General features: G+C 43.2%; 3 protein-coding genes across 4 annotated transcripts; all 3 read left to right on the top strand.

Annotated features, from left to right (window-relative positions):
* The first annotated feature begins 31 nt into the window (after positions 1-31).
* LOC144048693 (uncharacterized) lies at positions 32-7,502 on the top strand. The gene is made up of 3 exons (XM_077560934.1): positions 32-303; positions 1,357-2,130; positions 5,081-7,502. Exons 1-3 carry the CDS (start codon positions 33-35, stop codon positions 6,529-6,531), a joined length of 2,496 nt encoding a protein of 831 aa, XP_077417060.1. The 5' UTR covers position 32; the 3' UTR covers positions 6,532-7,502.
* A 798-nt stretch (positions 7,503-8,300) lies between these two features.
* LOC144048988 (uncharacterized) lies at positions 8,301-17,791 on the top strand. Its single transcript, XM_077561522.1, has 11 exons — positions 8,301-8,554; positions 9,400-9,687; positions 10,445-10,540; positions 11,395-11,526; positions 11,737-11,891; positions 11,974-12,110; positions 13,437-13,530; positions 13,854-14,183; positions 14,985-15,153; positions 15,242-15,366; positions 16,117-17,791. Exons 1-11 carry the CDS (start codon positions 8,341-8,343, stop codon positions 16,441-16,443), a joined length of 2,067 nt encoding a protein of 688 aa, XP_077417648.1. The 5' UTR covers positions 8,301-8,340; the 3' UTR covers positions 16,444-17,791.
* Positions 17,792-18,075: 284 nt separating this feature from the next.
* Positions 18,076-24,784, top strand: nipsnap1 (nipsnap homolog 1 (C. elegans)). Of its 2 annotated transcripts, none has more exons than XM_077561543.1 (10): positions 18,076-18,327; positions 19,912-20,045; positions 20,866-20,911; positions 20,989-21,083; positions 21,628-21,698; positions 21,771-21,911; positions 22,970-23,001; positions 23,093-23,187; positions 23,439-23,522; positions 24,094-24,784. In XM_077561543.1, the coding sequence occupies exons 1-10, from the start codon at positions 18,281-18,283 to the stop codon at positions 24,156-24,158; spliced, it is 810 nt and encodes a 269-aa protein (XP_077417669.1). In that variant the 5' UTR covers positions 18,076-18,280; the 3' UTR covers positions 24,159-24,784. The 2 variants fall into 2 exon arrangements, with proteins under 2 accessions (XP_077417669.1, XP_077417668.1); XM_077561542.1 differs by having other exon boundaries at positions 18,084-18,354.
* Positions 24,785-25,000: the final 216 nt, after the last annotated feature.

Raw genomic sequence — 25,000 nt, 5'->3', positions numbered from 1 at the left:
TTTAACTTCCCAAGATGGCGACTAATATACGCATGCGCAGTGGCTGCCGCTTTCGTAAAATTCGTTCAGCTTCACGTTTTCGTAGTGAAATAGCTGAACGGAAGAAAGAAAAAAAAAACGCAGTTGTTGTGAAAATGTTGAAGGAGTTGGTGAGGGAGCGACTCATGGCGGCCGCCGACGAAATCTTTGAACTGTTTGAAAGAACCGTCGCGTCGTACGAGGAGCAACTTTGTCGCGCCAGAGAGGAGAACGAAGCACACCGACGACAACTGGAAGCCGTTCGCCCAAAAACTCCCATCCAAGGTCTGCCCACGTTTAGTAAACTTGTAGCTACCTAACGGCCGAGCACAGTACGCGACAGTTACCTGTAAAAGGTCCGTCTAGCCAACCGGAAGCGTTTTGTGAAGACAAATGGATGAATGCCAAATCAAAATAAAATACGTATTTGGATGGTTAGGTCCTTTCGCTTAAAGTCTGCTGGGATGCGGTGGCATTTAAAATGAATAATACACAAAACAAATATTACCCAATTGTAAATAAAATAAAGTACAATTTGGCAACTAAAACATGTGTTACAAATACTACTCGTGTTAAAATAAATTCGATTTATCATGAAGTATTGTGCAATTAATTGAAATTCAATTACAATTTATTACAATTATTACACTCCCAATTACAAATTCGGCATAATCGTAACCAAAATTAAAAGTTTATTAATACAAAATTTGAGTTATTTGACTTTACACATTTGCACTGTATTATTTTAAAATGACTAATTTAATAAATCTTGTTTGGTCCAAAAGGAACTTGCAAGAAATGTAGTTTGTCTTAATATATATATATTTTTTTACACATTTTCTTGTTTTGTACCAAGAAACAAATGATTGTCCTAATCAAGAGTTCAGTTATTACCAAATTAATCATGATTACTATTTTCGAGCAGCCATATTATCGCATATTGAACATTTTAGACATATGGTTCAACAGACACAAAATTGCACTCCTCCCTTGACCATGTTGGTCCCCAGACCTCAACCCCATTGAAAACCTGTGGAGGGGGCTGAAGAGGAGAGGAGCTGGGTGATTTCAAGAGAAGATCCCTTTTTCTGTATTCTCTCATCTTGTGAGACCAAACAGGAGAAGATGAGGTGCTGTTTTGCTGGCAAAAGGGCAACAAACTTGAACAAATGGAAGATTATTTGTCAGACGAGAAGTGTCATTGTGGGCAATAGAATCTACTTCAACAGTCAGTGGGGGTGCTCATTCCATGTTGTTTTTTCAAATACAAAATTCCACAAAGATGGCGGCCGCTTGTCATGTTGTGCCATTTGTACTGTTGTGATTTGTGTCCTGCAGATCAGGATCCACAACCGCTCAAAGAGGAAGAGGAGCACGCCGATATCAGCAAGTTGCCACTGACTGTCGTCTCGGTGAAGAGTGAAGATGAAGAGGACCAACCGCCCGAGTCGTCGCAACTTCGCCATCGCAGTCCAAGTGGAGGAGCGGCGGCGGCGCCAGTGGAGGAGGACAACCTCTTGGCCCCGCTGTCACATAGCGAAGATACGGAAGAATCGTCGAGGAGCGGCACGGACTGCGAAGGCGACGACAAACGCTCGACAAAGGAAGCGCCGAAGCGTTTCGTCTGCTCGGTTTGCGGCGAAAGGTTCGCCCGCAAGTCAAACATGGTGATGCACATGCGAACGCACACGGGAGAGAAACCTTTTTGTTGTTCAGTTTGCGGTGAAACATTTGCCCGCAAGGTCTCCTTGAGGGGACACAGCGCCACGCACACGGGACAAAAACCTTTCACCTGCTCCGTTTGCGGCGAAAGATTTGCTTATAATTACAATTTGACCCGTCACATGCACACGCACACGGGGGAAAAACCATTCGCTTGCTCCCTTTGTGGTAAAATATTCAACCAAAGGGCCAACATGCTCGCACACACGAGAACACACACGGGAGAAAAACCTTTCCGCTGTTCACTTTGTGGCGATCGGTTTGCTCACCGGGTCTCGTTGATCGCGCACTCGGCCACGCACACGGGACAAAAACCTTTTCCGTGCTCAGTTTGTGGCGAAAGCTTTTCTTATAAGTACAGTTTGACCGCACACATGCGCAAACACCAATGACAGTGGGGAACAAATCTGCCCAGTTGGGGAAATGTTCCAGCCCTTGTGCTCCTTTTGTGGTGTGCTTCTTGGCCACCAGGGGGCGCTTTAATACAGATAATAATGACATAAAGACATTTCAAAGAAGTTTCACAACTGACCCGGTGATATTAGTCTTTTTTTTTTCTCCAGAGGATAACATTAGATGCCCGTGAGTATTGTTATATTGCCTGTAGAGAATAGAGATCAACCGATATATTTATTTGTTTATTTCAGAACCAATACCGATTATTAAAAGTCAAGGAGGCCGATAACCGGGAAAATCATTGGTGTCAAAATTTTTGAATGGCCCAAATGCCAACTTTTAACTGGGTTTTAAATGCCTTTAAGCATGCTTATTAAAAGGGCAGTTAAGTCAAAAATGTTCTTGAAAATATTATGTTTCGGCTATATGTTATGTGTGGCCCTCACTATTCTAAAGACGATGAATAAAAATCCACTCGTTTTTATCCAATTAATGGGGCAGCCATTTTGCCACTTGCTGTCGACTGAAAATGACATCACAGTTGCTCGGGGGATCACAGGTCAGCTCTTTTCTGACGTCGGTCATGACGTTTGCAATCTGAGCCTGCCTGGCACTGTGATGTCATTTTCAGTCGATGGTAATGTAATGGATAATAACGGGTGGATTTTTCTACTTTATTCATATTCCTCAAACGCAACATTCATCAGAATTCAGATTAGTGGGGGCACATAGAATTTTTTATTGTTATGAAATTGATCTCTTAGCAGCTATCAGAATTTCCGAAAGAGGCCAATGCCGACATGCTTCAAAAATGCAGAACATCGAGGCCGATAATCAGCCCAGCCGGTAATCGGTCTGTCTGTCCCTAATGGTAATTGCTGCTGCACGTGAGCACATAATCAATCTTGGTGAAGCAGCATATGCCTCATTGCCCAAGGTTATTTGGCATGAGGAGCTATAAACAATCAAATGTTTGTTTGTGACTACGAGGCACCTCCATGTTTGGCGTAAATGGTCATCATGGGACTTCGCATTGGACATCACGCGTGTTGTGTTCTCCACAATCGCTCCTCTTTCTGGCATGTCATAATGACGCTCAACATCCTGCGCAAGATTTTTTCCAAAATGGAATAATCTTTATGTAATTGGGTTATTCTCAAGTCAATAGAGAAGGATGTTTTTAAAGGACCTTTTGAATCGACTCATTTTCCATATCCTTTCAGACCAAACTGTAAACACACTGATGAATGGTAGAAAAGTTGTATAATTCATCTATGTACAGTCAAAGTATATCATAATTTTGCTCACGTACTTTGCAATAAAGACCATTAGGACCTCTTTGCAGCACTTCTTTCTTCCATTGGTTGTTATTTTGAGCCCTCCTTATGCCTTCGCAAGATGGCGGCCGTGTGTTTATGCGGACACGTCGGAGCCGTGAAACGCCAGCGAAGAAGAAAAGGCGGAAGTTAACATGATTTCAAGGCACGAAAATAGCGCGACGACGTCGAAGTGAAATCGAGTGAAAAACATCGAATATCGATCGAGTTGGTAAACGACTGTCACATTTCGTAAAGTGACGGCATTTTTTATAAGCTTTTCAAACAATGACGTCGTACGAGCAGACATTTTGTCCAGCGGGAGAGGAGAACCAGCGACAACGACGAGGCGCGATTGAGCGACACATCCAAGGTGTGTTTACATGATGTCATGTTCACCAAACGTGATGTAACATTCGTGATGGCTAAATAGCTCTCTTGACTCCGTGATGACAGCATGACCGATGTCTATTTGAAAGTTTATCCGCTTAAATGTCTGTCCACATGAAATGCAAAGCAACAGGTGGCGCTATAAGGTCATTTTAGACTTCACAATAACAATGGTAGAAAATACTATTATGTATTTTTTTATTTATTGGTTGTACACCTCACACGGGAAGCTTATTTCGATGATGATTAAACAGCACAATCATTGCACAATTAAGGCTTTGGCTGCCAACAATAGGTGGATGGTTGTTGTTTTTCGACAAAGAAAGAAGTGCTCGCTAACAGACTGTGACCAATTTGTAAACAATATTTGGGGAGAAAAAACGTGTTTGTCCTTAGTGTAGACGTCCGCACAAAATGCGTGTGTGGCAAATCAAAGTGTGGCTTCACTTCCAATAAATGGCACTTGCAATAAGATTGTATTGTGTCAGTTAACATGACTAAACACAGCTAGATCGATACATGGTGTAAAAATAAAGGAATTGCCAGTCTTAGACGTGCACACTCCAAACTGTGTCAGTCGGTTCCGAGACTCTGCCTTAAAAACTGAAACCACAATCAGGTAAGTAAAACATTAAACAAATCCTTTTCCAACAATGAGCCCGGGTCAACTGAAATGAATGCACTCATTTACGCTTTTACGATACTGCTGGGCAAGCTGGCACAACAGTGTACATTCAGAGAAAAAATATTTCTACTAGATATTTTGGATATTTTTAATCTGGATGGTTGTATTTTATTGTAGTTTTAGCATAACCCACTTTATACATTTTCTTATCTTGGTTTATTCAAAAAAAAAACAATCATTATCACCATGGACTGATATGAACCATTTATCCCGTAATACATTTTTTAAAAATAGATATTGCCCTAAGTTATCACGGTGGTTTACAAAGCTGAAATTACAGCCAAGCTGGGCGAGAGCCACCTGCAAGCCAACTTGTTGAAAAACTTGACAAATATATTTGTTAGTGGCAGCTCCTGTGGACCAATTTAAACATCCACTTTGGTGAAGAAGTTAATATTTGATACTTTTTTCTCCTCTAAGATACATTTGCTGTTCAAGGCAAAACAGGCATGCTGAATTCCTAATTTGATCCTATCGGTACTCTGTCTGGGTGAGCCTAAGTGCATTCTACTTGTTTGAGCTAAAGCGTGTCTGCGTTGCCTGCGTCTCGCAGTTCCGGATCTGGAGGACGACGAGGATGCACTGACCCCCGACGTCAAGGAGGAAGAGGAGGAAGTGGATGTCAGCAGGCTGCCACTGACCGTCGTGGTGGTAAAGGACGAAGACGACGACGACGACGACGACGACGACGACGACGACGACGACGACGACGACGAAGTGGCTGAGGCGTCACGGCTTCAACGCCACAGTCCAAGTGGAAGAGCACCAGCAGACGAGCTCTCTGCGTCGCTGTCAAATAGTCACAACATGCAAGAACACTTGAGGAGCGACGTGGACGACGAAAGCGACGACAAACACTTGAAAAGCACTGAAAAGGAGGCATCTGATGGGAGATGCCACGCGGGTAAAAAACGTTTCATTTGCTCAATTTGCAGTGAAAGTTTTGCCCGAAAAGAAAACATGAATGTGCACATGAGAATGCACACGGGGGAGAAACCTTTTAGTTGCCCAGTTTGCGGCGAGAAATTTGCTCGCAAGGGCTCTCTGATTGGACACGCAGCAACGCACACGGGAGAAAAACCTTTCACATGCTCAGATTGTGGCGAGAGCTTTACGTATAATTACAATTTGACTCGACACATGCAGACGCACACGGGGGAAAAACTCTTCATTTGCTCAGTTTGTGGTGTGAGCTATTCTTACAAGCACAGTTTGAACGTGCACATGAGAACGCACACTGGAGAAAAACCCTTTAGCTGCTCAGACTGTGGCGAAAGATTTACTAATAAGAGAAATTTGAACGTACACATGCGGACGCACACGGGAGAAAAACCCTTTAGTTGTTCAGTTTGTGGTAAAAGATTTTCTCAAGGCTCACATGTGATTACACACATGAGAACACACACGGGAGAAAAACCGTTTAGTTGTTCGGTTTGTCGATGTACATTTGCTAAAAAAGCAGCCTTGATGGCACATACGGCGACACACACTGGAGAAAAACCTTACACGTGTACAGTTTGTGGTGAAAGCCTTTCTTATAAGCACAGTTTGAACGCACACATGAGAACGCACACGGGAGAAAAACCCTTCAGCTGCTCAGTTTGCGGTAAAACATTCCCCCAAAAGCAAAACATGATCAAACACATGAGAACACATACGGGAGAGAAACCTTTTCGTTGCTCCGTTTGCGGGGGCACCTTTGCTCACAGCTTCTCTCTGAGCATACACATGCACAAGCACACGGGAGAAAAACCCTTTCGTTGCTCCGTTTGTGGCAAAATATTCTCTCAGAGCGCAAACATGGTAGCACACATGCGGACGCACACGGGAGAGAAACCCTTTGGTTGTACAGTTTGCGATAAAACGTTCTCTCAACGGGCACACTTAGTTGCACATTCGAGAACACACACGGGAGAAAAACCTTTTACTTGCTCAGTTTGCGATCAAAGCTATTTTAAGAAGTCCAGCTTGACAGCACACATGCGGAAACACAACAGCCAATGAATATTTTCCTGCATAGTTAGTCATAACCAATGAAATCAAGCTTACAAATCGAAGAAATGTGGGAAGAATAAACTCAAACTTGAGTGCAATACTTTGTCAACATTCAGGGCCCCATTTTCGTGTAGTGTAACTTAAAGCATGGGTGGAGTTTCTTTTGTTATTTTAGTAGATGGGCGCAGTTCGTAAGGCCCGTTTGCTCTCATTTCCTTCATATTCAGCATATGAAAAGCACACCGTATTTGACATGGTTGTGTCAGGAATAGACTCACCGGAGTCCATGCAGGTGATGGTCGCGTGCAAAGTTTGTTTCTAAGGAACCGCAAGCATGGATGATGATGGTGATCGCAGATCGCCGTTGTGAAGTAGGCACACCCTGATCGTTTGTGTTGGTGCGCCAATAACTGTGGCAAAAAATACAAATAATAATGATGTGTTCAATGCACTGATTTCTACAATGATTCAGGAGGTTTGATGCACGCTGTTGTCATATTTCTGAATGACGACGTTGACATCCACCACACAGGCTCGCAGAGCTTAGAATGGATCTGCCTGCGCATCGATCAAATCCACCAAAATTGCGTTATACCGCTCGAACCACAACTTAGACCCGCTTCCAGCTAGTCTCGGGTCTAGTCTACTTTCAGTCACGAAATTGTCAGGTGCGACGGGGACGTGTCATAGAAAACGCCCACGGTCTGCTGGATTGCCCAGGCACGAAAATCAAGATGTGCCAGTAATTATGGCAAGCATACAAAATTAAAATAATGCAGGTTTGTTGAATCCTATTGTATTGTTTGTTACACATGACGTTTAGTTTTGTTTGTTTTTGTACTGCACATTTCATTGTTATTGAATTTATTGGTATTCTCTGAGTAAGATTATTGTATTTAATTGTGATTGATTTGATAAACTTTCCTAACGAGTAAAACGTTGCTCACCTTTTTTTGCAATAAAGACCCTACAGATCCCGACCTCTTTGCAGCACTTTTTTCATCTTTAGTATTTCCACAAAATGCTATTACATTGAACAAGTAATTTGTTGATTGATCTTTTCAGCACTCAGTAATATAAGTGAATCTCATAACACTATCAAATACTTTCCATAAAATCAAGTCCCACCTAATTTTTGATCAAACTGTCAAACTTAACAGCAAAACAACCGCATAGCTTTGTCTTAAAGTCGTTAGTTAAATACTAACGCATAATGGCAAATGCTATTGAAAATTCAGCACATCCGGGCATTTTTTATATTTCCACACTGCACGCTTCATTTCAGATAAATGCTGCATTTGAGGAAAGTGGGAAGTTCGGGTTATCCCACTCGGATCGTGTCAGTTCCAACCTCAAAGCGTTCAAGAAATGTAAATACTAGACATAAGTCATGACGTGACGCAACGTGATTTGGAATGACTGCATTAACCATTATTATATAATTTATCGAAATATGCCATTATGTTGTTTACATTTGCCCTGAACGCTTCGAGGGCGGAATGGGACACTCAAAGTAAACTCGGAATTCTGAGGAACAGATAAACACAAATGTTGGAACAATAATAGTAATAACTGTGCTCCCCACAAGGTATAATGAATCTTTAAGTTATTAAGACGACACTGTAATGCATTAAATACACAAACTACAAATATTCACAATACGTTTTGGAGTTGTTTATGTGACAGGTTTTTAATACTCTTTTGTCCCTCAAGGCTGACCGTAGATACCTTTAAAGATGGCGGCCGGTGTGCGCTTACTACGCATGCGCAGTCCGAATTGTATCACACTACAGCTGAAGAAAGAAAGGCGGGAAGTTAATGTTGATTCGAGGCGAGACAAATAAAAACATCAAAATGTTGCAAGAGTTGGTGAGGGAGCGACTCATGGCGGCAGCCGACGAAATCTTCGGCCTGTTTGAAAGAACCGTCGCGTCGTACGAAGAGCAACTTTGTCGCGCCAGAGAGGAGAACGAAGGACAACGACGACAGCTGGAAGCTGTTTACAAGAGGAACATGCTGCTACACCGCCAAGGTTTGTTCCCTAAACGTGATCATTGAACGCATCGTCGCTGTCGGGCTAAATCCTCGCAACTACAAAGTTCCCACAGGTAATCTAAAAAAAACAACAACAACAACAAAAACGCCATCTTGCTTGAGTTACCAAACAGCATCGTATGCCGTTGCGCACTAAACATCAATACCCCCGGATCGTGTTCAATTGCTAATCCAATACGTTATAAATAGTTAATATATGAAGCTGTATTGCAAACCACATCAAAGTCTGCAACTGCCAACCAGAAATAAAGTCTTAATTATATGGAACGAACGCAAACGATTATCTTCCAAAACTCCCCTTATGCACTCAAATCAAAACAGGCTCGCTCAATGTATCTAACCCAACTATTTTCACTCATAAAAAAAAACGATTTCCAACACTTGAAATTGATTAGTAGTGTGTGTGTGTGTGTATAAGTGTGTGTGGTGTGTCCGTGTGTGTCCGTGTGTCCAGAAGTCTGTTGGCAAAACCTCACATTTGTCACGTTGGCTGAAAGTAATCCGTAAAGGTTGAAAGGTGCATGAAATTACTGTAAAGTTTGAAATGGCGTCACTTGCTCTAGAAAAATCATGACCTAAAAAGTGCAAAAGAAACATTTTTCATGAGAGGTCGGAGCATTGTGAGGGGTGGAATATTTGGTTTGTCAATTGTTTTGTCCTGATTTAGTTTGGATCATTTTAGAGGCATTTGACGCGCTCATTCCAATTGCATTCCATAGAGAAGGTGACCACTTGCCACTGTAATAAACGTTCAATTAGAAGATGAGAAATAGATCAACAATTCTCAAATGCTAAATCGTTTGCCTTGCTGCCGTCCTGCAGATGTTCAGCAGCTAATCACGTGTCCGGAGGGGCTTCCTCCCCAGTCGCAGGCGGGGGGATCCAATTTGGAGCCTTCTCAACTCCCCCTCGTTAAAAAAGAAGAAGAGGAGGCTGCTGTCAGCAAGTTGCCCGCGATCGGCGCTCCTGTGACGAGCGACGAGGATGAAGACAAACCGCCAGAGTGCTTGCAGCTTCCCTGGCATCTCATTCCACGTGGACCAGAGAACTTCCTAGCTCCGCTGTCGCACAGCGGGAACGCCGCCGATATCAACCATGACGACTGTGAAGGTGACGACGGACACTCAAAAAACACACAAGCCTCGTCACTGCGAACACGCGCACACAAAGACGATTTTATTTGCTCCGTTTGTGACGTAATGCTGCGCAGAGGCAGGTTCAACTTGATGATGATCATTTGACAGATGAGCGCGAGCTGGTGGGTCGGCGCCCCTACGAGAGTGGTCACAACCCATTTTAATCACGGCCAATCAAAGCGGCTGCTTTCACTCTCTATAAATGTGGCGCACTTGTCAGGCATTTAAGATTTTCACTGTGACGGAAGCACATTTGTACAGTAGAGTCAAGTTTATTTATAGAGCTCCGAATAACAGAAGAGTCTCAAAGGGTAATACCCGTGGCAAAACAATATTTTATTTTGAAAAGCGACCAGATTTTCTCTGTTACAACTCTCTATGGCGGACTCTCGATGCTTGCCAATATGCTAATGATCTCCGTTTTGTAGCTCTGATACGAAATCCACACGCTATCACGATGAGTAAAGAAAAAAACGGAGCTATTTGGAAAGTTTCTTTGCAACGGGGGAAAGGCCCGATGATGAGACGGCACAAGAGCCGAGGACCAAGAAGAAAGAGGAAGGGAACATTCAAAGACAAGTGACAAATCCCAAAATAGTTTGCTTCCTCATCCATTCAAAGTCGCAGGAGAATCCACGAGAATCCACGAGAATTCACGAGAATCCACGTGTCGCGCCGTTTGCAGGATGTGGTGCGGCGCAACGCCGACTTTCTCTGTTTGTGTTTCAAAGAAACGCCGGTTCAAGTGGAGCACACGAGCGTCCAGAAATGGGTTCAAGTGCCAATGAAGGACGACTGCTACGATTATTCAACATACATTCAAGAAGGTAAGCAATGTCAAGTAGATGATTTCAAAAGTGCATTTATTATGAATGCCCCCCCCCCCCCCCCCAAGCGCAATCAGAAAAAATGGCTACCTTTGAGAACGTGCTCCATGTCACATCTCCCCTTTAGTGCCGTTTGTCTCCATGATCATTTGTGTTGTTGTTTTTTCCATTTTACGTTCATCTTGCTATTTTCAGAGACGGGCAATTTACCAAATTTTGCCGGTTCATGGTCACCCTTCCGTAATTGTCAAATGAAATATACGCAAGTTTGTCTTTGATTTGATTTTTTAAAGTTACTCGGCATTTGTCAGCAAAATGTGACTGACGGAATGCCAACCTGCAAGAGACTCTTTGACTCAAACATTCCATAAATAAGCAAAATATAACATTCTCTCTCTCTCTCTGTATCTCTCTCTCTCTCTCTCTCTGCATCTTTCCCGTACTCCGTCCGTCTCTCCATCCCTCCCAAGGAGCCGTTTTGGTTTCAAATGTTTATTGACGAATTGAACATCCATCCAATTTTCACATGTAACGAAGACACGGTCGTACCACAACGGCTGTCCGGTCTTGCGCGCCGGCTCGGACGAGGGGGGTTCGGCAACCGCACGGGGAGAGGCGGGGTTTTACTGAACCGGGCGTTTTACTTCCGCGTTGGAAAAATAGCCAGCAAAATATCGAATATTTCATAAAAAATGACATCGATGTGGTGTCATAGGTAAGATTGACTCATTATATGCCTATAGTTAAATGTGGAAGGGCTTAAAATTCTGTGGCGTGACCTTTAACATACGTTCGTCAGTGACCTCTGGTTGTTTCCCCCCCCAGCGCAGTTCATATTTTGTCTTTGGTTTCAGCTAAATTAAATTTGCCAAACGGAGCTGATGTCGACCCAAAGGACTCGTCAGGAGTTGACGTGGACGCGGATAAATTCCACGAACTACTGAAATCTGCTCCGGTGCCGTTCAAGGTGTCCGCCGCGCACGCCGGTAAGAAATGGTCATGTGACCGACCGAGGCGGCTCATTTGCATCGGATAAAACTTTGAGTAGATGTTTTTATCTGTCAGTTGCATCAGCGAGTAACCAGCAGCAATCGAGCAACTGTATTTGCTAACTGTGGATGTTGATGACGACGCCAGCGTCGATGGAAAGATTTGTAGCGGTTGAGTAATTGCGGTGCATTTTCTGCCGTCCCCAGAGGCCGCCTGCCCCCCCTTCACGCCTGTTAAGTCTGACACGTCATCTTCATCATTGAGCTCAACAGAAATTTCTGCTTCAACCATAATTGTAGACAGCAAAAGACGGAAAAGGCCCGTGGCTGAGGGGCCGCCAGACAGCGACAGGGCGAGAGAAGTGAGTTGGGCCCTTCGTTGTTGTTGTTGTTGTTGTTGTTGTTGTTGTTTTAACTATGAGCGACACGGGGCTTGTGTTGCAGGTTGTTTACGACGCTCTTCGGCAGAAACTGGAGGGTGAAGATATCTGCAACGAGTATGACGAAACCAAAGGCCTGTCGGATCGTACCAGAAAGAAACTCGTCAACATCTTGGTGGCGGATATGATTGAGCATCACGGGTAAGTCAACCACTTGCCGTAGTGTGAGAGACTTTGCGCATTCAATTCAGGCATGGCGGGTGTCTGCTTGTTAGTCCAACTCTGCTGTTGTCCCTCGCACCTTTTTAACCACGTGGCGAGACGGCGCGCAAAAAACGACATGCAGAAAGTCAACAGGCGAGGAGACCGCTGCCGTGTCTGCACTGACGGGGGGGAAAAATGACGTTGAGTTGATGCTGACTTTTAAAAATGTTACTCGGTAGGACAAAACGAGCTGAAAGGTCGCAAAGAGGCAGTTTTATCTTGAAAAGTTGAGGAGGATGCAAATGCAAACTGTCGAAAATGAGGGGGTCCCAAAACGCTGCTTAGAATAGCGGACCCTTTTTGCTGGCCTTATTTTGAGATTTTTATGCAGGGCTTAAAGTACTCCGGCCGGCACTGTGCCGGATTGCCGGCATAAGAGCCACGAGCGCAATGACAAATCCAGCTAAGTAAACAGTTTACATGTGGGGAATATAGGATTTCAATTACAAATATACAATTTGGTGTCAAAACACCAATCGTGCTTTATTTTACATACAACCTTCTGAAAATGAGTCACAGTAACACAATTTAGCAATAATAAATGTAATCAAAAAAAAAAAAAAGATATATCTATGGGAACTGGTGGCTAATTGTAATTTATAATGGACAAAATGGCTTGGGTTCCACAATTTGCTTCATGTTCCAAATTCCAATTGCTCTGAATTTGAAAAGAAAAATGTGCTATTACTGTCACCGTCCAACATGAAACACAAATGCCATCTCGTGTCAGAAAAATGACCGCAACACAAATCTATGACTCGATGTTTCACACCACTTTTAACTGCTTAGCGTCTCTTTTTAACTTCAAATAACTTTATGAGTTAGTTAATATAAAGTTACTCTAATCAATTAACTAAAAGATATAACCGCATTTCTGTTTGGTAGCCATATTTGTTGAATTTGTTAACAAGTGTATGAAAAAGTTGAAAAAAAAATGAGGGGTGCGCTAAAAAATGGATTCTCATAAGAATCACAATTTTCGTTTGACACGATTCAGAATCGATTTTAAATGTCCCAAAGATAAATGCCTTTATTGGGAGCGCTGTTCATGTTGTACACAATTTGGCCACTTAGGATGTGTACTCCGAGGGAACTGATGATCAAAAGAAATGATCGGATCATTTAATAATCAATGAATTGATTGATCGTTGCACCTCTATCGTTATCGGGATTTAAAATGTTGTCCATATGGTAAACTCTGCTCATTTATCTCAAAATGAAATCGAACATGTATTTTATGTCTTGTAATGTCCCGCGCTGCAGGAGGGTCCCTCCGGTTAATGTCCGCATGACCTACGCCCTCGGAATTGTCACGCTCTTCCCCAATCTGAAGGACAAGGCCTCGCCGACTGGTTATGTGAGTTCGGACAAGCACACGCCTCCAAAGTTGTTTTTTTTTCTTTGGCCACGGACGGGAAGTAGCAGAACCGCCTCCGGACCCGCACGTTAGATTGCCATCAATAGAACCAACTCATGCCATTGTTTGGCTACATTTGAATGATTGAGAACTCAACAGGCATATTTTTTTTCATGCAAAAATAGCTACTGTTTTTTTTTTTAAGTCTTTGTTTTCAGAGCTTGTGCCCATGCAACGACGAAGTATATTTGATGTTAATTGTTTAGTTTACTGTTGTCTGTTTTGCTGTCACGTGATATCACGCGTTTCGTTTTCTACGGCAGGAGCATTACTACGACTGTCGCAGCGGGCAAGGTTACCTGGCCTATCGGCTGAAAACGGTCCAGCGCAACAGCACGTACAAGTCCAAGACGAGTGCCACGCCCACTTTCGAAGGCGGCCCCAAGACCGTGCGAGAGCGCTCGCCACCCGGGCAGCTCTCGGGCGACCAATGCGCCGAGGCCATGTACGCCATGAAGCATTCGCCGGAGCCGTCGGTCGTCAAGGAGAAAATGAAGGCGACGTTCAAACACCGGCAGAAGATGTTGCACGACTTTGACCAGTCCTCGCTCGTCTTGGAGCACTTCCCGCGCTTCCTGGACACGCCGGGCCTCGTAAGAATCCATTCGGCATCACGTCGAACGAGACGTTCGTAGAATTGCGCCGGCCATTAAAAAACATTCAAAGCCATTAAATGGATTTTGCTCAAATGAAGGCCATGGCATTAACTCTTTGACTGCCAAAAACGTTAAATAACGTTTAGTAAAATCCTATGGAGGAGTGCCAAAGACGTTAAAAGACGTTTTTTTCAAAACAGGTGAAACTAACCATTTTCTATTGTTGATTACTCAAAAACGGAATAAGGTAGAAACAAACTTTTTTTTCTGATGAAAGATGACAGTCCAATCTTTCATTTGGTAGTATGCGTGTTTCTATAGTCCAAACACATAATTTTCTGTGGACCTTGAAAGATCAGTCAAAATGCTTAAAATCGGCTGGCACCCACGGCATCCCTTTTCTGAAAACGTCTGGCAGTCAAATACGATGTCCAGAGGAATTAGAACTTTAAAAACAGCGTTGTTCATGCAAAGGCAATAACACAATAACAAATGTGATTAAAATATATGTATTTATGGGGACGAGTGACTACAATGAACAAAATGGCCTCGAGTCCACAACTTGCTTCAATTACCTATTGCTAAAAGAAAAGAAAAAATGTACTGTTCCTGTCACCAATGTCCAAGATGAAACACTAATGCCACCTAGTGGCAGAAAAATAGCCACAACACAAATCAGACTCAATGGTTCACATTCCTTTTGAACTGTTCAGTACAGCCTGCCAAAATGGCTTTACATTTGCGGATAGCCGCAGTGAACCTGTTTAAAAAAAAAAAAAAGGTCTCTTCCTTTGCTAGATTGAGCAAGACTTCGCCATGCTCTTTGGAGAAGACGTCTCAGGCAAGTTTGTCGCAAAATGGCCGACTTTCTACAAGCCGAGGGTGGTCAAAGTCAGCAAAGGCATTCGTCCCGTTTCTCAACTGGACGACGTCCTTCTGTCTGCTCAGGACCAAACCAGCGATCCCGGCAAGTGTTTGTGAACGTGCGCTTTTCGACGCTCGCGTGCACGCGCATTAATGCCTGTGATTGATTTGTGTGCCCGTCAATCCCCCAGGCTGGAACAGTGACTTGGCAGCCATCCTCCTGCTCGTTCATCTCTTGCCTCCGACCGCAAAAGGAAAACGGCACGGCAAGATCAGCGCCTCCGAGGCTGCCGAGCATCTTCTCAAGTTCATGAAGGTCTCTGCTCGTGACAACAAACTTTTGCTTCTTCAAGCTTGTCCTTCACGAGTTCTCAGCTGCTTCCGACGATTGATCGAAGGGAAAAGCTACATACGATGCAACTTTTCATTCATTGCTTTGTTTGTTTTAAGAAAATGCCTTTGAGCGGAAATCGGATGGCCAAATGCAAATACTGCACCGGTTCTCAATTTTAGTACGCCAAGTACCACCCTACAAAAGATAACAATAAATTCAGGAGCGTAATAGGCCTAAATATTTACAAAAAAATAAGCGGGTTGTATTCCTAAAGTTGCCATTTTTTGCAACAATAAAGTATATATTTATGTCAAAAATGTCTAATTACACCAAATTAAAGTCATCATAGTATGAGGAAAAAACACAACAAATTGTTTTGTGGGGGAAAACACGAGAATCCATTGAAATGTTCAAACAAACAAAAAAGTTATAATTATTCCAGACCAAAGACAAAATTACTACAAGACATTTTTTTAAAAAAAAAATCAGGAGAAAAAAAATGGAAATTAAACTACAAAGTTATGTTGTGTTAAAAATGTAATTTATGAAAACACAAAATAAATCAATCAAAAAATGACACCAAAATAAGCTGCTTTAAGTAATGATTGATTTCAAATGGTCAACTTTGAAGTTGCTTGGTCAGCGATTCCTTTGCGATGCATACTTTGCGCCGCCGTTCAAAAAAATGTTATGAGAAATCCGTGTTGTTAAAATGCCCTCCTCCAATCTTAGGTTGGGACGAGCATGGCAACGTTCCTGCAGAGCGTCGGATCGGCGCGACCGTTCCTCCTCTGCGTTGGCGAAAACAAGAGCACAATTGAGAAGTTTTACATCATCCTGGACCAGAAGGCCCTTCCCTGCGCGGCGCAGACCGCCGTGGGTGCCTTTGACGAACTGTTCAAGGTTCACTTTGTCTTTTGCGTGTCCTACGACGACGCCTTATTCAACTTCTACACGTTCGTCCAAACGACTTTCTACGGCATTGACGTGGCTTCCTCCAAAGAGACGCCGAGGGTGAAGGACATCCGGGCCAGAATGATTAACATCCAGACTTGCTGAAGGAATTGCGCGCAGAAATCGCTGCCTTTTCTCCAAACGTTCAAATGCAGACATGCCGAAAAGCGTCTGAGAAGTGGAAGGAAAGAAAAAAAATCGCACCGTACATTTCATTCACACTCCTGTTAGCTTGCTTTCTCAGGAACAACAATAAGGTTCCCGGGTCAATTTGACCCACCGTATGTTTTATGATCAAACACAAAATACATCCCGGTAAACATGATGGAACCGCTTTTGTTGCAAAGATTTCAAATGAGTCATTTTCAACAAGTCTCATCCTGAAACGTGACCGTTTGTAGTTCTCTTGGAAACGGGTCAATTTGACCCGGATATGTTTAAAAGCATTCCCATAAACATTAGTAACCATTTTAATAGAAAATATGTTCAAGTAAAAATAGGTCAACGGATTGCACATGTGCAAGTCGATACCCCGTTCGTTGTTTTATTGGGAAAAAAATGCCAAACCTAAATCACACACTGCAGACATAATAAATAACCGTACAAATAAACAATGTTTTTTTAACTTAATTTTTAAACCTATTGGTATAATCTCAGCCAATTTCTCAAAAAGTGTTTTTCCGCACTCGAGTATTACCCCATGGCATTATGGGAAATATTCTATTTGTAGCATTTAGCCCACAGGGACGTTCGAACATACTCGAGTACGTATTTGCGAGTACGCCCGAGTATCGCCGCCTTCAGTTCCATTTTCACCACCATTTCTGAATATGTCAGGAATGCCGCTGCAAAGTTTCAGCAAACTTGAATTTGCTATCTTCTTATTTGTTTTTAGTCTTCATTTGTGCATACCTTTAAACAATGCATTTAACTTGTATTTTTATAAAAAGGGTTGCGACTTTGCAACAAAAGGAAAATGCGGTTCCCGGGGTGACAAAAATTGAGAATTGCTGACGAGAAGGCAATTAATGCGGCTAAACAAAAGCCAGCGAATTCCACAATGAAAAGTTTGCCTGTGTAGGAACAAAGAATGAAAAGGAGGGAATTTTGTGGGTCAGTTGCGTGTCTGATCGGATTTTTGGTTTGTTTGTTTTTACTTTGAAATGTGAGAACATTTATTGTGCTTAACGGTTTGTTTGTTTTTGTGTGTGAACTGTGCAATGATTGAAGTCTGAACTATTGACTGAAATGGTTTGAATAATAATTTTAAAAAATCTATTAAATCAAGTTCTTGGTGTCATGTGTTTTAGTGTGTATGTGTGTGGCGACTCTAGAATAAACATTTATCCTTTGACCTATTTTAAGACCAATTAAAAAGTGGTGCACTTGTTCAATGTCACTTTACAAAAATGTTTGCGTCCCCTTGGGCTGCATTGCGCATTCTGACGGCCAGTTCTAGCCCTCGGGCCTTATGTTTAACACATCTGAATTTCCATCCATCCATTTTCTTAACCGCTTGTCCTCACAAGGGTCGCGGGGGCGGGGCGCTGGAGCCTATCCCAGCTGGCTTCGGGCAGTCAGGGGGTACACCCTGAACTGGTTGCCAGCCAATCGCAGACGTCTGAATCTCACACACACACATTTCCCATCTCGGAATTGACACAACACTCACACCTCCAGTGTTTCATCTCAAATTATTTGTGGTCAATGAAGACAAGACGATCATCGCTGCAGCGATCAATGACTTTACATCATCAGATGGACTGTGACCATCGATTACGCCTGACCCGACCTGCGTCACGTGACACCCCGCCCCCTTTTCGGCGAGTAGCTGACAGCAACAAAACTAAACATTAACTAGAGTTCGCGTCAGGTTAAGATTACGAGCCCAAAAAGTGGGGGTCATTGGACGATCGCCTTCACAATCCTCATCATCATCCTCATGGCGTCGACCGGCTCGGTTCGGTCCAGAGGACACGTGTTATGCAGGTACGCTGCCGGGAGTCAAGCGGGCAGGTGAGCTCGTCGTCACGTTATGTTTTGTACAAACCAACTCAAATCAATTGCCTCTCCACGCTCAGCAAGTTAATTTCCTCACACGCACGTGCCTTCCTGCTTGTTTCGCGGCTTGGCAACTTTCGAGAAACTAACGAAAAACATCGAGTCAACCTGTTCACGTTTAAAATCGCGTTCTCCAATATTATTTGATCAGCGTTCAATTGCTGGACGAATTTATTTATTGGTACGTGTCTTTTATTTCGCCCCCAGTCCGATATACGTCATCATTTACGTTGTGCAAGAGTTGATTTGAATTTGTTTTCTACGGCCATAGCGAACTTGATATAATCATTTGCTGGACTTGTGAACTTTGTCCTGTGATGCGCCACAAAAGCAGTTGGGACTTCAAGTAGGTCTCTCTTCACACAGCTCCACATTTGTTTTTTTGTTTTGCCTTACATGTTGCTTTGCAGGACAACTGATCGATAATTTGGCTAAGTATAGCCCTCAATTAAAGCAATACAATTACAAAATGGATTTTTTTTTTTTTAAATAAACATTGTTGTGCACTACGTAGAAAAAGGCGGAGTCGGCAGGGTTGTCATTGGTCGGCCATCTTGGGACAGGGGACCGCTCACGGATGATTAGGGTTAGGATGTGGAGGCCGTGGTCAGGGTGTCCAATAACCGGAAGGCCGGCTGTTCGATCCCGCTCTCCCCCGAGTCACGTAGTTACTGTTGTTGTTGTTGTTATTATTATTAACAACCCACTGAAATACCTGTAACTCGCTGAATTCTTGAAGGATTTACAAACCCATTATATTACAAACCCTAACATAGCTTTGATTCTGGCTGGATTTTTAAATCTCAGATTTTTTTTTTTAACATGGCGTAGTTGTTTCATTATCTTAACAACAAAAATGAAAATCGGTTTTCTTAAGCGATTTTCGTTTTTATTAATTTTTTTTGTTTGGTCGAGTTTCAAAGTAGGTGCTCCATTGACTGGAATGTTATGAGTGCTCGAGCAGCCCTGTCCCAACATGGCCGCCCAGTGACAGCGACTTGCCACCATGCTTTCAGCGCGCTTTGGAAGGAGTTGTAGTGAACGCCAAGTTAAACGTTGCTCTTTATTTGCTTTGGTAAGATGTGTGACTGTGACTCTTTCAAGATGAAAAACAAAAGAATATTTCAGTTGACAGGGCTTGAGGATGAAGGTGCAAACTTGAACCTTTGGCTCAAGTGAGTCGAGTGAAGTCATCAGTCAGTCACAGCGTGAAATGGTTTGGTGTGAGCTGTGGCCCACAGCAGCACATGCATGCATTCGTGAAGAGTCATCCTTAACCATATAAGAGGGACTTACTTCTTTGAATACAACATCGATTTGACATCTGTAAAGCTGACCACCTTAATGATGAGCCACGCAACAAAACCACGGGTGAAGCCTGTTTACACAGGAGTTTCTTGGGGTGCCTCTTTTCCGTAAAAATGCTGACTCCTTGCTGTTTATTTATGATAACGTCCCATTACGCGATACAAATCGAGATCTTTCTTTCATCCATGCTGCTCCGGCCCACAGCAAGTTATCCCAGGGCGCCGTTGGTCGCTGGTTCCGTTGTGCCTCCTCCTCGCTGCACAAAGTGGACGCCAGGAAAGACGCCCACTCCAACCTGCTGTCCAAGCAAGAGACCAGCAACCTGTACAAAATCCAATGTAGGTACGCGCACAGCCACAAGCAGCCAGCTTCAGGCACGCCACCACTCGAGTCAAGTGGGAGGAGAAATGGATCAATCTCAGAACATTGATGCCCTGGCATGTGGGCAAGGAGAGCCGCAGTTGCCATTTGGTGAACGGGACAAACGGCGAAACGCGCAAATAGAAAATGAGAACAATAGGACAAACCGTACGTCCAGATGCTAACGACGTGGTCGCAAGGCCACGCCTCTTAAAGACGCACACACAACTCTGACTCAGCTTGTCCCAATGTACAGTAATTTGCTTTATAAATCGATTTTATCCCTTTACTTTCTGTTTGATTGTTTTTGTAACTGAAAACGCTTCGCATCTCAAATTGTCTTTCCGTTTTGAAATGAATGCAAATGCTATTAATCTGTTCCAGAGCCCGAAAAAACTCGAACCAAAATGTTATAAAAAAAAAAAAATGATGAGAAAAAAATAACACTTTACATTATTGTACCATCTAAAAAGGACATCATTCAAGAGTGTAAAACAGCTTTTGCATCATGATTTCATGCATGAATTCATGCTAGTGTGCGTGCCTTGGCCACCAGGGGGCAGTAAAATACAACCTGAGGTCGACTTGACTTCGATTTTGTCACGTCATATGAAGCCAACATTTGCTTTGTGTTCAACTTTGGTGATATGAATGCTAGATATGTTAGCCCGTCTAAGGCATTTTGCATTGTGTGTTAGCATTAAGCTAGCAAACGTAAATGCGCAAAGTACAATTGTTTTTATGTGAAGTGAATGTTCACCTTTTGGTTCATGAAACATCTGCTGGTTCCTTTTTCAGTTCACAACGTGAAACCGGAATGCCTGGAAGCTTATAACAACCTGGAGTGAGTCTTGACATTTTCTTGTTTGTTGGCGTAGCTTCAGTGTGAACGCGTCCCGATTGCCATTTGGACCGTTTTAGGGCCGAGGTGCAAAAAAGGCTCCATCAGGACGGGGATTATCCGTGCGAGGTGGTCGGAAGCTGGAACACCTGGTACGGCGAGCAGGACCAAGCAGGTGCGGCGCAGCGGCCCGTTTACGTTCACAATTTTGCACTTAAGTGCAATGACGTTTTTCTGCGTTGAACGTTTTTGCCGATGTGCGAATATGATCAGTTTCACAACTCCGGAATTTTTGTCGGTCCTCACGCCATCTCTTCTTACGCTTTCCGATGTGTTGAGGACTCGGATAACAACCGATCACGGCTTACCTAACGTTTACAAGTTGAGCCGTGATTGCTTGTTCCACTCACATTTATGCCAGTTTTCTTTAGCCTGTCTAAGGTGTTTCATGAGCGGTTAGTTAGCGTTAAGCTAGCGGCCTTTCATGAAGTGAAATCAACATTTTGGTCTTCAAGTACTGTATCCAATTTTTTCTTCTCTTTCATGTGTTCGCTATGTGCTTTACTTGCTAATTGGAGAAGCGTGCGGGCGAGTCTTCTTTTCCTTTTCTCAAAGTAATGTTACATGAAAGGCCCCCGTGTGCAGGATTGCTAAACGTGTTTCGGATTGTGTATAAATCAATCAATCAATCAATCAACCCTCACATGGCTTCTCTGCAGTTCACCTGTGGCGCTACAGGGGGGGCTACCCTGCCTTGACCGAATGCCTCAACAAGCTCAAAGTCAACAAGGTAACATCAACGCGGTGACGCGGTGGCGCGTCCGCTGTTGCCATGACAACACACGCCCTCGTTTGTCTGCAGGAATATTTGGAATTCCGTAGAGAGAGAGCAAAAATGCTGCATTCCAGGCGCAATCAGCTGCTGTTGGAGTTCAGTTTCTGGAACGAGCCTCTTCCCAGACCCGGACCCAACATCTACGAAATGAGGAGCTACTCCCTCAAGGTAGCTTCTACCTGTTTGCGGGATTCCCGTTCATTCCTGGGGAAAAAATGTGCAATGTTGACTTCCACTTCTGGTGGTGCCATTTTGTACATGGGGGGTCTTCGCAATGCATTGACGAAAGAAAATCATAAAGCTAAACATTTACTTGCTTAAACCTGCACAGACCTTGAGCAATCTAATAATATTATTCCCTGAGTATTTACAGAACTTTTTTAAGTAGTCACATATATTCCCACCCATTTGTGTAAAAAAACAAACAAACATAAAAAAACATTCACTTGAGTTTAAAATAGAGTTGTCCAACTTCGATTATACTATTTTAATAATCGAGTCATCTTTTACAGCCATTTTTTAATTTATCCTCCAATTACAACTTCTCAAAAATAATTATTTTATGATTCTTTCATGAAGGGCATTTTGTGTTTCAGCAAAATATGGCAAAACGGGAAACGATGATCGATAAATAGATTGATGGTGACTGAATCCGTTTCCAAAAAGTTGCTCAGTACAACATAGAACATCAAACCTTTGGATGTGATTATTGCTCAGTTGTTGTTTAGGTTTTTTTTTAATCGCTAAAACTACCACACACAAAAACCCAACAATAATTAAACAGTACAAAAAATAACTCCATCCATTTTACCGACAAATGCATTACCATCAATTCTTGTAGAAAAAAAAGTATTTCCATCCAGATCTGTAAAAATAAATAAATACTAATTTTCAGCATTAGTGCCAAGGCGTTCATCATGTCCTAAAGCTTTCTTTTTTTCCAGACAAATGTTTTTGTTTTCCCCCTCAATCAAGAGCCTCAAGAGAGAGAGGGGGGGGGGGGGAGGTCCTTAAAGCTATTCTGAGCATCTTCTCTAAAAAGCCATGACTTCATGTAAAAAGCCAAAAGTCATTGACAGCTTTTCGCTGCGTGTTCCGGCCGCGCACACAAAGGTCCAACTCTTCGGTCCATTGAGCAATTGATTGATTTGTCATCACTTCTTCCAGATCCAATTGTACACATTTGAATGACCTTGACAAGTCACTAATGTTTCTTGTGCTTTAAGCCGGGGACCATGATCGAATGGGGCAACCACTGGTAAGCCCCGCCCACCTCACTCTCACCCGACACCTGAGCACGGAACGAACCACGACCGCCATTTGGCCTTCATGTGTGTCTTGACCAACAGGGCGAGGGCCATCAAGTTCCGGCAGGAGAACAAGGAGGCCGTGGGCGGCTTCTTCTCGCAGATCGGCGACCTGTACGTCGTCCATCACGTGTGGGGTGAGCGCCGATTTTATGTTGATTGATTTCAAATCAACAGGATACGTCTTTCTTCCTTATTAAATATTCTATTTAAAAATAAATGGTACACAGACTGAACGCTTTCGACACCGTATGGTGCTCAAAACGCTTCGGTGGGGAGATGCGTTCTTTTTTTTTTACATAAACCACAAAAAGACAAACAAAATCATTGAATGGTGAAAATGTGTCTACTTTCTGGAGCTCATTTTTGGTTTGTGCTTATGTGGCAGCGTATGAAAGCCTCCAGTCTCGAGATGAAACCAGGAACTCCGCGTGGCGCAAGGAGGGATGGGACGCCAACGTGTACTACACCGGTACGACTGCCACAAACTTCCACCTGCTTAGCTCAAAATGCTAACATTATGCTAGCATCTTCAGGCCTCGTTACAATCCGTGGTGCGAGCCATCTGCTGCACCCGCTTCTGTTCACACTTTTGTAGGAGCATGTTGCTTTCGTGCCGTTTACCCGAGACTCACTGCCGATGCCACTTTGCGTCAAAACGAATTGCTGCCGTGCATCTAACGATACAAACGTGCAAAGACAATTTGATCGAATGAGTCCAAAGTCCCCAAGGAGGACAATGCATGTAGCGGCTTTCGTTACCAGGACGACCGCCGGGAAAACAAGCATCTACTTCATCTCAAACCATCTAGAATGTAACCAGGGGGAAAAAAGAACTGCTTGTATTTTCCCTTGGGGAGGCAGCACTTCATCAGCGAGCTGCCAAATGACAATTTACAGTCATCACATACACAAATTGCCCCACATCTACCTTCCATGTTAACAACTTTGCTGAGCATTCGTGTATGTGCCGCTTATCATAAGCGAACACAAAGCTGCAGCTCTGCTTACCTTTTTGCTTTGATATTGTGTGTTCATTGCAGTGCCTCTCATCAGGAGCATGGAGTCCAGGATAATGATTCCCACCTCCAGTTCTCCGTTACAATGACGGCGCAGACTGGAAGGCAGCAGCAACAGCAAACAACAACACTGTTTCCACACTGACAGGCCACAATATTAGGTACACCTCTGCCATCTATGACATCCAATAGTAGACATACAGAGACAGTCGCAGTTTTTACATGTGACACTTTTTTAAAATAAATCGTGAGCCCATCCACAAGATGGCAGCAAAGCACTACTTTTATAGTAGATTGTGTAACGGCCTTTCTCAATTCAGCTCCTCTCCCAACTTCAAAATAGTTCCTTGGTACCAAGACGCCCTAAGATTGGGCATGAGTGCCACTGCCACCTACTGTAGTGGAGGTGCAATTACACTTTATTTTAAGCCGGCAAAAAAAAAAAAAAAAAAAAAAAACACTTTCCATGGAGTCAACCCCCCCAGCATGTGCATGTGCACAGAAGCCAGGCACAGTCCTGTTCTACGAATCCTGATGTCCAATTAAGTGCCTCTCATTCAGGGAAAACGGCTAAATTTGTATTATGATTCTGTGGTCCGAATCATGAAAAATCTGGTATGATTTGTATCTGTCTTTCTGTGTGTTTATTTGAAATGATGAATTATGGTTTCAGTTGTGAGAGTGTCCGTCAGAATAAAAGCTGTGCGCCAGGCCACGTTGTCGTCATGCCTTACCGACTTCCTCCACATGGTCGGATCTTGAGCAAATGGTTCACTTAACAACCTGAAATTTGGCTGGTGATTGACTAGTTTACTTTTACGCACTCCATTTGAAAACAAATATCTCTACTTGCTACTGTATACTTTATGAGAATAGACATGAAACGGTTTGTGGCAAGTGTGTTGTATTATGATAGCATAAAAACCAGCAG

Source organism: Vanacampus margaritifer, chromosome 3 (assembly GCF_051991255.1).
Source record: "Vanacampus margaritifer isolate UIUO_Vmar chromosome 3, RoL_Vmar_1.0, whole genome shotgun sequence".
Lineage (NCBI taxonomy): Eukaryota > Metazoa > Chordata > Actinopteri > Syngnathiformes > Syngnathidae > Vanacampus > Vanacampus margaritifer.
The sequence above is the reverse complement of the archived record's forward strand: the minus strand, read 5'-3'. Positions and strand labels throughout refer to the sequence as shown.